This window comes from Mandrillus leucophaeus, unplaced genomic scaffold (genome assembly GCF_000951045.1).
Source record: "Mandrillus leucophaeus isolate KB7577 unplaced genomic scaffold, Mleu.le_1.0 Scaffold161, whole genome shotgun sequence".
Lineage (NCBI taxonomy): Eukaryota > Metazoa > Chordata > Mammalia > Primates > Cercopithecidae > Mandrillus > Mandrillus leucophaeus.
In genome coordinates, this window is record NW_012101599.1 from 257501 (window position 1) to 272488 (window position 14988).

Sequence of the window (14988 nt, forward strand, 5' to 3'; positions counted from 1 at the left end):
TATAAAATTGTAAATTAAAAGTTATATCATTTCAATGCTAAATACTTCGGTAGTGATTCCTTTTTTTAAAAAAAATCAATTTTTCTGCAAAATTCTTAATCTTTTTTCACAGTTCACAAAAGTAATGGTACTTTTTTTCAATATTTGCAATTCCCAATCCGTATTCAGCTTCCCAATTGTCTCCGAAAGTCTTATGCAAAAAAAAAATGCTGGTTCAACCGGGAACCAACGGAGAGCTACTCTTTATATTTGTCAGTAGCGTTCAAGTTTTAACCTTTAACTTCTCCCTGTTCTTAGAGAGCCTGAGAGGAGACTCTTCATAAAAACTCCACCCCGCCAGTTCTGAATCGCCGAAACGTGAGGAGTCACGTCGAAAGCGGACGCAAGAGCTTATGGGAAATGTAGTCCTGAACGAGTCTGGTTCGCCGCGCAGCACTCTGGGATGGGGCTACTGGGCTCCTTCTGCGCCTGTGCAGCCGAATCCCCGCCGCCTCATTTGAGTTCTCGGGACTCCGGGGTAGCGGTTTGGGGAGCTCTGGGGTCGGCTCGCAAAGTAGAGGGGGCGGAGCTGGGGCGGCAGGGCCGCGTTTGTGCCGGGAGTGGGAGAGGAAGCGGGAAGTTCGTGGAATCCCCGCACCCAGTGTCAGTGGATGCGACCGGGCGGGCCCTGGGCCTTCCCGGCCGGTGGAGAGGGACCCCGGCTACTGGCTCCCGGGGCGGCTGGGGCTGAGCGCGGGTCGGGAGCAGGTGCTGGGTGCGGGCCGCGGTGTGCGGGACGGGAGCCTGTTGCGAGCGGCGGCGGGAGGGGAAAGCGCTTTTGTAACGCGGGCGACAACGTGCCCGAAATCCCCGGACGGTGGGTCTGCATCGAGACCCCGAGCTCTGGAGCTGGAAAAACCCGGGTAAGTTCAGCTCTGTCAACTGCAAGCCTAGGCGAATGCAGGGACCTGGATGAGAGTCAGGTTTCTCATCTGAAAGTGAGGGTATTAGTAATGACTGTTTCATGGCGTTGTTTTAAAACTTTATGTCACCACCTGTAAAGCAAACAGCCGACTGTAGGCTGCTAAGCCATGAGCGACTGCTGCTGTTATATTTAGAAGACACTTTGTTCTGTTCATTGGGTGCCTTATGTAAACCTCACAACCACATCTGCATTAAATATAACAGCTGAGGCTCAGGTCACAAGCTAGCAGTGAGGGAGCTGGGGTTCAAGGGCACGTGTGATTTATTTCCCGTTTCAGGCGCTAATATCACACCTGCCTATAACCAGCATTGCAGCCTTCACAGCACTTAGCAGAATGGCATGTCCCCAAATACTTAGGGAGTGGATGTAGATGGAATCTTACCATGTGTCAAATGTCGTCTGGATTTCTGGTGTGTCTTCAGATCTCTTGGGTCAGACAGGTTCTTGGCCCCTTCTGCATCGTCAGGGTGTCTCTCTTTTAAGTCTGATATGATGAATTCTAAGAGTCAGATTTTTGGCACTAACATGGTTTCTCAGGTCAGGTCGCAGGCTCCTTGAACGGAGCAGCCCTTGCGACTTGGGAAGCAGGGGCCTCTGTGAACAGTTTTACCTGGAAGAGAACCCCTCTCAGACCTAGACCTCCCTCCCGAGCTTCAGAGCAGAGGCAGAAGAGGCCACAGAGGAGCAGATCCTGGATGTGTATGGTCAGAAGCAGTTCTTGATCCTACTTCCCAGATAGAGCCAGACTTGTTGGTGAAGCCTCCAGAAGCCACCACAGAATGGGTGACAGTGGGTGGTTTGGGCCAGCTTTGAGAAGAGCAGAATGAGCTGGGTGGGGGCCAGGGACAGGCTGCTCAGGAAAGGCCACATCATTGCAGAAGTCTGGGGGTAGGGGTAACCAAAGAGTCTGTCCCCAGATCCCAAAGTAGCCGCCAGTCCCTTTGTTCTCCACTCTTTACAGATGCCATACTGCTGTTAACACATGTGACACTGGAGAATCCCAGCATGATGATACATGAAGGGTTTTCTGTGGTTATCTACTTCTGATTCTTTTGAAAGCTTTAAAGACATTGGGCATGAAAGGTTCAGTGAGTTTCCAGGGACCCCTCGTTTGTGGCAGGGCCAGGAGGAAAACAGTTCCGTTGATTCTTTCACAGGTGAGTCACCAAAAACATCTTATCCAAAGGGCCTTTTGAGAAATACATCCCAGTTAAAACATCTACAACTCTTTGCCTTAAAGTATCCATCTCTGTGGATTGCCTATACCAAGGGTAAACAGTATTACTAAGAAAAATAATTAAACGATGCACACTGAATATTTTTCTGTTAATTTAGTGTTTCAGAGACAGTCTCATCCTGTTGTCCAGGCAGGAGTGCAGTGGCACAAACACGGCTGACTGCAGCCTCTACCTCCTGGGCTCAAGTGATCCTCCTGCTTAGCCTCCCAAGTAGCAGGGACCACAGGCACATGCTACCACACCTGGCTAATTTTTTAAGTTTTTATTTTCTGTAGAGACAGGGTCATACCATATTGCCCAGGTTGGTCTTGAACTCCTGAGCTCAAGTCATCCTCTTTGGCCTCCTGAAGTGCTGGGGTTACAGGCATGAACTATGGTGCCTGCTAAGTTAATTTTAGTGAAAGAATAGTGTCTTATCCTGTGGTGTACTTTAGTTCAACTAATCCTCTATTGTCTTTATGTTTTTGTGTGAGTTAAAAGCACATGTGCATTATTGTTAAATCAACTGGGCAAAGTTTATGTTCACTCAATAAAAAATAGCAGTTTAAGCCCCAAAACTATTTCAGAGTTGTCGTAGAGACAGTACCACCTCTACGTGGTGCTTCTCATGCTTTTTCAAGGCCCGAAGAGCCCTATTACCTTAGGAAGGCTGCTCCCCAACTGGGTTGCTGAGATTTGGGGAGGTGAATCTAGGAGCTGTGAGGTAGGCCAGACCGTGTGACCTCCTCTTTCTGTCCCCCCAGCTGAGGCTTCACAGTTCTCTACACTCTCCCAAGAGCCACAGAAAATGAACACATTTCAGGTAAGCTCTTTATTCATTCCCCACTTTGTATTGTAATGTATTTATGAGGTCCTTGCATTAAATGGAAAAGGAGAAATAGATCGAGTAAATCTTGAGGGAAAATATATACAGTTTTACCATGAACTCTTTTGTTTGCTGTCAGCTTTCGGTAAATAATCTTTGTCAGGGTTAGTAGGTTCCCTCCAGTTACCAGTTTGCCAAGATCTCGTGTTAGTTATAAATGCACATTGAATTATATTAAATACTTTTTGTATATCTATTAGAATAAATCTATAGCTGTGTCCTTTAATGAATCTATAAATATTGTGAATAATATAATGGATTTTCTAAAAGTAACTTGAATTCCTGTATAGACCTAGTTGCTAATGAGTGTAGTAACTTGCTTCTTACATGTTTTCCTAGCACTTTTTGGTAATAATGTAGGATTTTTTTTCTGTGTTCACAAATTGGATTAAACTGTATTTTCCTGTTTCCCTGTTCAGTTAGGGTACCATGGTTGTCTCATGAAAGGAAATGGGGCACTTTTTCTTGTTTCTTCTTTTCTAATAATTTAGAAAAATGAGAAAATTGTGTTATATGTAGATTTTGTGAAACTCACCTATGAATTTGGACCTTGTGAAGACTTTCTGTGTGAAGATTTTGATTATTGAATAAATTTATTAATTCATTACTCAACTTCTTATAAGCTTATACTGGATTTATACTTTCTCAATATAATTTTTGTCATTACATTTTCATAGAAAATTGTAATCATTTATATTTGTGTTTTATTTGCTTATTTTGTTTTAGATTTTTAGTTTGTTGTTGGTTGACCATTATCAAACAAGGTTTGTCTTTGTCAGTATGCCTTCACTTATAAATGTACAGAGACAAGGTATAAACCGAAAGGAATATAAAATGAGATACTAAGATATTTTATTTTAAAAACCACCTTGCATACACAAATTATAAAAATTTATTATAATTTTCACACCACCTTGTCATCCTCGTGCTAATACCCTTTGACACTGAAGATGCAACCTGCCTTCTTACTTAGCACTGTACTTAGATATACTTATTAAGATGAGAAAGTTTTCATAATGTATGTTTACTAAAACTGGAAAAATTTTCAATTTTAACATAAAATGTATTTGAAATTTTCAACTAAGATTCTGAACACTTTACTTTTACATTTTGTTTTATGTATTTTACTATCCCAGAGTACAAAAGAAGTCAAGACAGGCCTTAACTAAAATGAAAGAGCAAGACTAAAATAATCATAATGAATGCTGTCTTTTCTTTATACTTAAAAACATTTCTTTGAAATGTTTTATTTCAATAGCTTTTGGGGTACAAGTGGTTTCTTGTTACATGGATTCATCTTGTTACATGGATGAATTTTATAGTGGTGAATTCTGAGATTTTAGTGCACCCATGGCCTGACAAGTGGTGTACGTTGTGCCTTATAGGTAGTTTTTTATCCCTAGCACCTTTCCCTAGCCTCCCACCCTCCTGCTTCTTGGTCTCTAAAGTCCATTATGTCACTCTGTATGCCTTTGCATACTCATAACTTAACTCCCAGTTATAAGTGAGAACATGTGGTTTGGTTTTCTACTCCTGTGTTACTTAGAATTGCAGCTCCACCCAAGTTGCTGCAAAAGACATTACTTCATTCCTTTTTATGGCTAAGTAGTATTCCATAGTGTATGGGTACCACATTTTCTTTATCCACTCAGTTGATGGGCACTTAGGTTGGTTCCACATCTTTGCAATTGTGAATTGTGCTGCCACAAACATGTGTGCTGGTTTCTTTTTCATTGATGGTGACTTCTTTTCCTTTGGATAGATACCCAGTAGTGGGATTGCTAAATGGAATGGTAGATCTACTTTTAGTTCCTTAAGGAATCTCCATACTTTTTACATAGAGGTTGTCCTAATTTACATTCCTACCACCATTGTATAAGCATTCCCGTTTCTTCACATCCATGCAAATGTCCATTGTGTTTTGACTTTTTAATAAGGGCCATTCTTGCAGGAGTAAAGTGGTATCTCATTGTGATTTTAATTTGCGTTTCCCTGATGATTAGCGATGTTGAGCATTTTTTTCATATGTTTATTGGACATTTGTATATCTTCTTTTGAGAAACGACAGTTCATGGCCTTCGCCCATTTTTTGTTGGGATTGTTTTTTTTCCTGCTGGTTTATTTGAGTTCCTTGTAAATTCTGGATACTTTGTCAGATGTCTAGTTTGTAAATACTTTCTCCCATTCTGTGGGTTGGCTGTTTACTCTGGTAATTATTTCTTTTGCAGTGTAGAAGCTTTTTAGTTTAATTAGGTCCAGTTAATTTATTTTTGTTTTTGTTGCATTTGTTTTTGGGGTATTAGTCATGAGTTCTTTGCCTAGGCTGATGTCTAGAAGAGTTCTTCAAATGTTGTCTTCTAGAATTTCTATGGTTTCAGGTCACAGATTTAAGTCTTTGATCCCTCTTGAGTTGATATTTGTATAAAGTGAGAGATAGGGATCCAGTTTCATTATTCTACATGTGGCTTGCCACTTTCACCAGCACCATTAAACAGGTCAGGGGTCCCCAATCCACGGGGCCACTGACTGGTACTGGTCTGTTAGCAATGGAACGGCACAGCAGGAGGTGGGCAGCAGGCCAGTAAGCATTACTACCTGAGCTCCACCTCCTGTCAGATCAGCAGCATCAGATTCTTATAGGAGAGCGAACCCTATTGTGAACTGTACATGCAAAGAATCTAGGTTGCGTGCTCCTTATGAGAATCTAACTAATGCCTGATGATCTGAAGTGGATCAGTTTAATCTTGAAACCATCCCCACCCTTCCACCGCTGGTCCATGGAAAAATTGTCTTCCTAGTTTCTTGAGAGTTTTTATTATATAGGTATGCTGGATTTTGTCAGATGCTTTTTCTACATCTATTGAGATGATTATGTGATTTTTGTTTTTTGTTATGTTATGTCATGTATCACATTTATTTACTTGCATGTGTTAAACCATCCCTGCATCCCTCAGGTGAAACCCACCTAATCATGATATGCTTTTTGATGTGCTATTGTATTCAGTTAGCTAGTGTTTTGTTGAGGATTTTTGTATCTATATTCATCAGGGATATTGGTCTGTTGTTTCTGTAGTTGTATCTTTTCCTGGTTTTGCTAGCAGGGTGATACTGGCTTCATAGAATGATTTAGGGAGGATTCCCTCTTTTGCAGTCTTTTGGAATAGTTTCTGCAGGATTGGGATCAGTTCTTTGAATATCTGGTAGAATTCAACTGTGAATCCTTCTGGTCCCAGGCTTTTTGTTGTTGTTGGCAATTTTCAAATTTTTTAATTACTGATTCAATCTCTCTACTTGTTGTCTATTCAGGGTTTCAATTTCTTCCTGATTTAATTTCAGAGTGTTGTATGTTTCCAGGAATTTATTCACTTCCTCTAGGTTTTTAGCATTTCTGATGGTGCTGGTTTGGTAACGACAAATTCCCTCAGCATGTGTTTGTCTGAAATGACTTTATTTCTCCTTTATTTATGGAACTTAGTTTTGCTGGATACAGAATTCTTGACTGACAGATACTCTGTTTAAAGAGGTTGAAGATAGGACCCCCCAATCCCTTCTTGCTTATAAGGTTTCTGCTTAGAGGTCTGCTGTTAGTCTGATAAATTTTCCTTTATAGGTTACCTGATGGTTTTATCTTAGTGCTCTTAGAATTCTTTCCTTCATATTGGCTTTAGACAGCCTGATGACTATATGCTTTGGTGAAGATCTTTTTGCCGTGAATTTTCCAAGAGTTCTTTGACCTTCTTACATTGGGATATGTAAATATCTAGCCAGGTCAGTGAAGTTTTCCTCAGTTATTTCCTCAAATAATTTTTCTAGACTTTTTTCTCTTCTCCCTCAAAAATATCAGTTATTCTTAGGTTTGGCCATTTTATATAATTTCATATTTCTTGGAGACTTTGTTCATTTCTTTTAATTATTTTTTCTTAGCTTTTTGAGCTTTTTTGTGTTATGTATCATGCCACATCTCTGTGTATAGCTGCATGAGATAATAATGAACAGATTTTCATTCCTGTGAAGATTCACTTCCCGGCCGGTCGCTGTGGCCCACACCTGTAATCCCAGCACTTTGGGAGGCTGAGGCAGGTGGATTATGAGGTCAGGAGATCGAGACCATCCTGACCAACATGGTGAAAGCCCATCTCTACTGAAATACAAAAAGCTATTTCAGTGTGGTGGCATACACCAGTAGTCCCAGCTACTTGGGAGGCTGAGGCAGGGGAATTGCTTGAACCTAGGAATGTGGAGGTTGCAGTCAGCCAAGATTGCACCATGGGAAACGTATGCAGGAATCATATTTATAATAATTTTACCTAAAAGGGCACTAAGCTTCCTCAGTATATTAAATAAAAATGTATGTGTATAATTTTAAAATAAATACAAATGAGAGCATGAGAACAAATATTTGTGCTAATTATGCATTTCAAAAGAATAAGGCAGAATTAGGGTCATAATAATAATCCCTTGTAGCATTTTGTTTTAAATTCTCAACAGTAAACATAATGAGTTAGTTTCCGAAAACATTTTCCTTTCCCTGATTCTGAACACTCAGATTAATCAGAAATGCACTGTTACAGGCATCAGTGTCATTCAAGGACGTGACTGTGGAATTTACCCAGGAGGAGTGGCAGCACATGGGCCCTGTTGAGAGGACCCTGTACAGAGATGTGATGCTGGAGAACTACAGCCACCTCGTCTCAGTGGGTGAGCACAGCTTACCATGAGGTTCCCTCCAGAGGGCAGTTCTGTTTCTCCTCTCTTTCTGTCTCTCCGTACCGTACCGTGTGACTCCCTCTACAGTGCAATTCTGGTTTTCCTTTTTTATATTAGTTACTTTTATTGAGGTGTATTTAACAGAAAATAAAATTCAGCACCTTTCAGTGTGCAAATCAATGAGTTTTAAAAAATGTATACAGTTGATTACCACAATCCAAATCATGGTTTGGAATCTTTTTATCACCCCCAAAAGATTTTTTGTAGCCCTTTGCAGTGAGTCCCCTCCCTCCATCCCTTCCCCCACAACCCCTGGCAACTATTTGTCTGCTTTTGATTGTAATAATTTTGCCTTTTCTCCAATTTCATATAAATGGAATCATAAATTATATACTCCCTTTTGTCTGGTTTTCTTTAGCATAATGCTTTTGAAACTCATGCACATGTGTGTATAAGTGGTTTATTATTTTATCCTAAGTAGTGTCCCTTTGTGGGCATATACTGCAATTTGTTATCCTTTATCAGTTGGTCAGCATACGGAACTTTTTCCCAGTTGGTGCTTTTATGAATAAAGCTGCTGTGAACTTTCACATACAAGTCTTTGTGTCAACATATGTTTTCATTTCTCTTGTGTAAGTACCTAGGAGTGGGCTTGCCAGGTCTTCTGATAAGTTTATCTGTCTATAACTTTATAAGAAACTGCCAAATGTTTTCTTTTTTTTTTTTTTTGAGACGGAGTCACGCTCTGTTGCCCAGGTTGGAGTGCAGTGGCCGGATCTCAGCTCACTGCAAGCTCCGCCTCCCGGGTTCCCGCCATTCTCCGGCCTCAGCCTCCCGAGTAGCTGGGACTACAGGCGCCGCCACCTCGCCCGGCTAGTTTTTTGTATTTCTTAATAGAGACGGGGTTTCACCGTGTTAGCCAGGATGGTCTCGATCTCCTGACCTCGTGATCCGCCCGTCTCGGCCTCCCAAAGTGCTGGGATTACAGGCTTGAGCCACCGCGCCCGGCCAAGAAACTGCCAAATGTTTTCAAACTGGCTCCACAGTTTTTCATTTTCATGAACAATGTCTGTGAGTTCTCATTACTCTTTGGTTACCATTATTTGGAAAATTTTACTGTTTTTAACAATTCTAGTTGGGTTTTAATTTGCATTTTCCTGATGACTAACAACATTGAACCTCTTTTTATATGCTTTTCAGCCATTCATAAATCTTCTTTAAGTGACCAGTCAAATCTTTAGCTCATTTTTGTTTCATTTAGTTTTTAGTATTTTTGTTTGTTTAGTCGAAGAAGTTCAGACCTTTATTAGATATATGTTTTACAGACTTTTTCTTGCTATCTCTCGCTTCTCTTTTTAAAGAGAAAATGTTTTCAGTTTTTAATTTTTTGCATATATTTTAAGAAACCTTTTTTTATATTGAAATAATTATAGATTTATGGGAATTAGCAAAAACTGTGTCCTCACCTTCATTTCCCCCAAAGGTTACATGTTATATAACTGTACTACAGTATCAACACCAGGAAGTAGACACTGGCACAATGTGTGTGAATAGCTGTGTGCCATTTTATCACATGTGGACATTGGTGTAACCACCACAGTTGCAATACAGAACTGTTCTATCAGCGCAAAGATCTCTTTGGTGCTACTCATTCATAGTCACACCCATGCCGTCTCTCACATTGTCCCTAATCTCTGCTAACTGCTAATCTGCTAGCTGTATAATTTTGTCATTTTGAGACTGTTATATAAATGGAATCATACAGTATTTGATGTGTTGAGATTGCCTTTGTCACTCAGCAAAATGCTCTTGAGATCCAAGTTGTTGCGTATCCATAGTTCATTCCTTCTATTGCTGTGTAGTAGTTCACTATATGAATGTCATTGTTTAGCCGTTCACCTATTCAAGGACATTTTGTTTGTTTCCAGTTTGGGGCTATTATAAAGTTGATGTGAACATTCATGTTCAGATTTTTTGTGAACATAAGTTTTTCCAGGATAAGTACCAAAGAGTGTGATTGTTGGATTGTATGGTAAGTTACGTTTTATTCTTTAAGAAAGTGCCAAACTCCCAGAGTTGCTGTACCATTTTGCATTTCTACCAGCAATGTATGAGGGATCCAGTTATTCCCTATCCTTTCTAGTTCTTGGCATTGTTGCTATTTTATATATTAGTGGTTGAATAGGTGTATAGTGATATCTCATAGTGATCCTAATTTGCATTTCCCTAATGGCCACTGATAATCAATATCTTTTCATGTGTTCACACGCCATCTGTGTATCCTTAGTAAAATGTCTGTTCATGGCTTTTGTCCATTTTTTAATTGGAAGTTTGTGTGTTTTACCATTGACTTTTGAGAAATTAGATAGTCTAGATATGAGTTCTTTATCAGATGTGTGGTTTGCACATTTTTGTACCAATCTGTAACTTGCCTTTTCGTCGTCTTCATGGGATGTTTTGAAGAGCATAAGTTTTTAATTTTGGTGAAGTCCAGTTTATCAGTTTTGTAAAAATTTTGTATCTAAGAACTCTTCACTAAGTCTTTGGACCAAAGATTTCCTCCTATTTTTAAAAATTGTGTAATATATTTTACATTTTAATGATAGTGCATTTTGAGTTAATTATTGTATAGGGCATGAAGTGTAAGTTGAGATAATTTTTTTTTTTTTTTTTTTGCCTATGGATATCCATTTGCTCCATGCAGCACCATTACCCTTCCTAGCTTTTTCACCTGTGTCAAAAATCAGTTGACTGTACTTGTATGAGACTATTATATTCCCACATTATATTTCTTTTTCAATATTGTTTTAGCTATTCTAGTTACTTTGCCTTTGCATATACATATTGTAATAATTTCATTATGTTAAAATCTTATTGAGTGTTTGACAGGAATTAAAGCTATAAATTTTCAATTTTGTGACAGTTAACATCTTCACTGCTTTGAGTCTTATTTTAAGTCTTATAATCCATAAGCACAAGATATTTCTCCATTTACTTAGATCTTGATTTCTTGCTTCAGTGTTTTGTAGTTTTCAATGTAAAAGTCCTGTACATGTTATATGTATACCTCAGTATTTCATTTGGTTGGATAATTGTTAATGGCATTGTGTTTTAAATTTCTGTTTGCATGCAAAGGTTGCTAGTTTATAGAAATGTAATTGATTTTTGTATGTTTGTTCTTTTATGCTGAGATCTTGCTGAACTTTCTAGGAAGGCTTTTTGTAGATTCCTTCTGATTTTTTAACATAAGCTATCATGTGATCTATGTATAGGGTCCTTTTACTATCTTCCTTTCTAATCTGTATGCCTTTTATTTCCTTTTCTTGCCATATTACACTGGCTAGGACTTCTAGTACTGTGTAGAATAAGAGTGGTGAGAGTAGTCATCCTTGCCTTGTTCCCAACCTTCAGGGGAAAACATCTCTTTCACCAAATGATCCTAGCAGGTCCTTTGTGGATATTCTCCATCAAATGGTGAAACTTCTACTGTATTCCTAGTTTTCTGAGAATATTGACTATGAATGGATATTGAATCTTGTCAAATATTTTTTATGTATATACTGCTGTGATTACATGATTTTTCTTCATTACTCCATTAATATAGTAGACTTTGTTGACTAGTTTTCAAATATTGAACCAGCCTTACATACTTGGAATAAACCTTACTTGGTAGTGTCATAAAATTCTTTTTATTTATCATTTGATTCTATTTGAAATATTTTGTTAAGTAGTTTTGCATTTATGAGAGAAACTGGTCCGTAGTTTTGTACTACCTTTGTCTGGTTTTCATATCAGCATAAGTCTGGCCTCATAAAATTAGCTGGAAAGTGTTCCTTCCAATTTTCTGGAAGAGGTTGTATAGAAGTGGTATTTATTCTTCATTAAATGTTTGGTAGAGTTATCTAGTGAAACCATCTGGGCCTAGGGACTTCTTTTTGGGGAGTTTTACAAATCAATTTCTTTAAGTCATATATATGGATATTCAAATTAATTCTATTAGGTGAATTGTGGTATTTTTGCTTTTCTAACAATTAGTCCATTTTATATAAGTTGTCATGTTTATATGTGCAAAAATGTTCAGATCATTCCATTATTATCATTTTGATGTCTTTAGGATCTGTATTTATAGACCTGTTTTATTCTTTATATTGGTCATTTCTGTCTTCTTACTCTCTCTTTTATTTTTTTATTCACTCTTCCTAGAGGTTTTACAATGTTACTGCTCTTTTCAGTCAACCAGCTTTTTCTCTCATTGATTTTTCTCTTTTGTTTTTTTGGTTTTAATTTAATTGATTTCTACTTTTTACTTTTGCTTCTGTTAGGATTATTGTGCTGTTTGTCTAGTTTTTTAATGTGAGATCATGGACTATTAATTTGAGACTTTTCCTCTTTTCTGATGTACACATTTAGTGCCATAAAAAGCTCAGCATTGCTTTAGCTGCATCACACAAATTGCATATTGGGTTACTAAGACATGTCTCTTATTTATGTCTAGAAGACATATTTCTTCTTCTTTGATTGAACACTCAATCATACAGTATGAGACCAAAGAAATGCAATTAAAACTTAACAACTGTTTACTTAATATCCACTCTTTGATAGACACCAGTGCAGTTCTCAAGTTACTTAATAGCACAGCCTTAATTTTCATAGGGTGATTTGAAGAGTTTCTGAGGCCAAGAAAACCTTTCTATTAAAAAAATTGTGATTTTTTTGAAGCTGGGTAAAGGATCTATGAGGGGAAGGGTTCACTGAACTCTTTTTACTTTTTTAAAGAAACTTTTCAAATTCAAAGAAAAAGATAAGCAGTGCTTGAGAATAGCTCTAAGGAAGTCTAGGAATAAGCTAAATAAGGAAATATAAACATTCCAAGCAGATAAAAGTACAAGCACAAAGACCCCTGGTAGAAGAGAAGATAGTGAGTACAGAGTCCTGAAAAAGAACCAGTACACCTGCAACAAACAAAGCAAGAAGGAATATGGTACAGATGTGAAAGTGGACCAAGTGAATATATATTATTGAGGCTATATTCTGGTTTTTAAGCAATAAGTAATCATTGAGGGTTTTAAGTAAAATAGTAATCAACCATATCTGCTAAGAAATGTAATTTTTTGGCACTAAAAAAATTACAGGTGCATTAGTTTTTACTCAGCAACATATACAATACTCAGCAACAATACCTGCATAAACACAAAATGATACATACACAAGGTTATTCATTGCAGCATTGTTTGTAATAGCAATAGAATATCAACAACCCAAATGTACGTCATTGACTAATTGGCTAAAAGTATGTTACTTCTACACACAAATGAAGACTATGCAACCATACAATGGGTGAGAGCCTATATACAAATAAGGAGTGATATTTCGTAAATATTAAGTCAAAAGAAGCAGTAGAATGGTGTCCATAGAAAGCCATCTTTGAGTAAGAAAAGAAGAAAGAGGAATATATGTGATTGTTGATACTTGCAAAAATGAAACACTGGGAGAAAAATCAGAAAGTAATAAAATACAGCAGGTGGGAGGTGAGTGATTGGAACAGGAATGGAAGTGGGACTTTTAATATACCTTTTTATACAGTTTGGATTTTTGAACTACATACGTGTTTTTCATATTGAAAGATTACGGTAAATTTAAAAGGCAGTTCTTAAATATGAACGTTTTAGAGACTGATGGTTCCAAATAAGATTGATTAGAGATACTTCCTCCTGTTCCTCTCCTTAAGTACAGCTAAAACTGCTAGGCATTATATGCAAAAACATAAGAAGACTTGAACAGTGAGAGAAGGAAACAGACAGGCTAGGGACATTGGAACCCAAGAAATGACACCTCTTTCTCAGTTTTATTTTTGCGTAATGTATCAGCCTGAAACACCAATTGGCACAGACAAAAAAAAAGTCCCAAGTAAAGTCTGCTTCCTCTAGACAAAAGAACAGGAATGCAACCACCCAGAAAGAGAAAATTTTAGACAACTGCCCTACTCTAACTAACCACTATGGAAAAAACCTGCAACTCTTTCCTATCACCAAAAACTGACTTCCACCCTGGTCCTAGAGTATCAGAGTACTCCTTCCACTTTGCTTCCTTTTTAATTATAAATTCCATCTTTACATTATCCCTTTGCTACTATAACTCCAGCATAAGCTGTTAAAAGTAACCATGCAGCTTCTCCAGCACTTTGCTGCCTAGAAAGTTCTTCCACCAGTTATATTAGTTCACCACTCTTTTAAGTTTTGCCTTCCATAAAGCCTTGAGGCATGGATACAATGCAGCCACCTTCTTTGCTACTGTGTAAAAAGGATGGCCTTTTTTCCAGCTCGTAATACATGCTTCCTCATTTCCATCTGAGGTCTTAGTAGAATGGTCTCTACTGTTTATATTTCTATCAGCATTTTCTTCACAACCGTTTAACCAATTTGTACGAAGTTTGAAACTTTCCTTTGTTTTCCTGTCTTCATTTGAGCGACCCTTAAGGTAGAATCACCCTTAATGCTCCATTCATGGCAGTATAGACATTTTCTGGCCTGCCCCTCCAAATTTTTCCAGCCACTACCCATTACCCAGTTCCAAAGCTACTTCTGCATTTTCAGGTGTTTGTAAAGCAACAACCCACTCCTCAGTACCAGTTTTCTGTCTTAGTCTGTTTTGTGTTGCTGTAACACAACACGGGAGACTGGGTGATTTCAAAAGAAAAAACATTTATTTAGCTCACAGTTCTGGTGGCTGGGAAGTCCCAAATTGGACAGCTTCATCTGGTGAGGACGTCATGCTGCTTCAACTCATGGCAGAAAGTGGAAGGGGAGCAAGCATGTGCAAAGAAATTGCATGGAAGCAAGAGTGTGAAACTGAGGAAGCCAGTCTCTCTAAACAACTCACTGTCACAGGAACTAATCCATTCCTGTGAGAGCAAGAACTCACCCCCATGGGATGGTGTATTAGTCTGTTCTCATGCTGCTGTGAAGAAACACCTGAGATTGGGTAATTTTCCCCATGGGATAGTGTATTAGTCCGTTCTCATGCTGCTGTGAAGAAACACCTGAGATTGGGTAATTTTCCCCATGGGATAGTATATTAGTCCGTTCTCATGCTGCTGTGAAGAAACACCTGAGATTGGGTAATTTTCCCCATGGGATAGTATATTAGTCCGTTCTCATGCTGCTGTGAAGAAACACCTGAGATTGGGTAATTATAAAGGAAAGAGGTTTAATTGA

At 38.4% G+C, this 14988-nt stretch overlaps 1 protein-coding gene across 1 annotated transcript in view; it reads left to right on the plus strand.

Moving 5' to 3' along the window:
- The first annotated feature begins 504 nt into the window (after positions 1-504).
- Positions 505-14988, plus strand: part of ZNF782 (zinc finger protein 782) — a 75630-nt gene continuing 61146 nt past the window's right edge. The window contains exons 1-4 of the mRNA XM_011976001.1: positions 505-902; positions 1926-2121; positions 2946-3004; positions 7639-7765. Of these exons, the coding sequence (XP_011831391.1) occupies positions 1980-2121; positions 2946-3004; positions 7639-7765 (328 nt within the window). The 5' untranslated portion in view covers positions 505-902; positions 1926-1979. The remainder of the gene's footprint in view (positions 903-1925; positions 2122-2945; positions 3005-7638; positions 7766-14988) is intronic.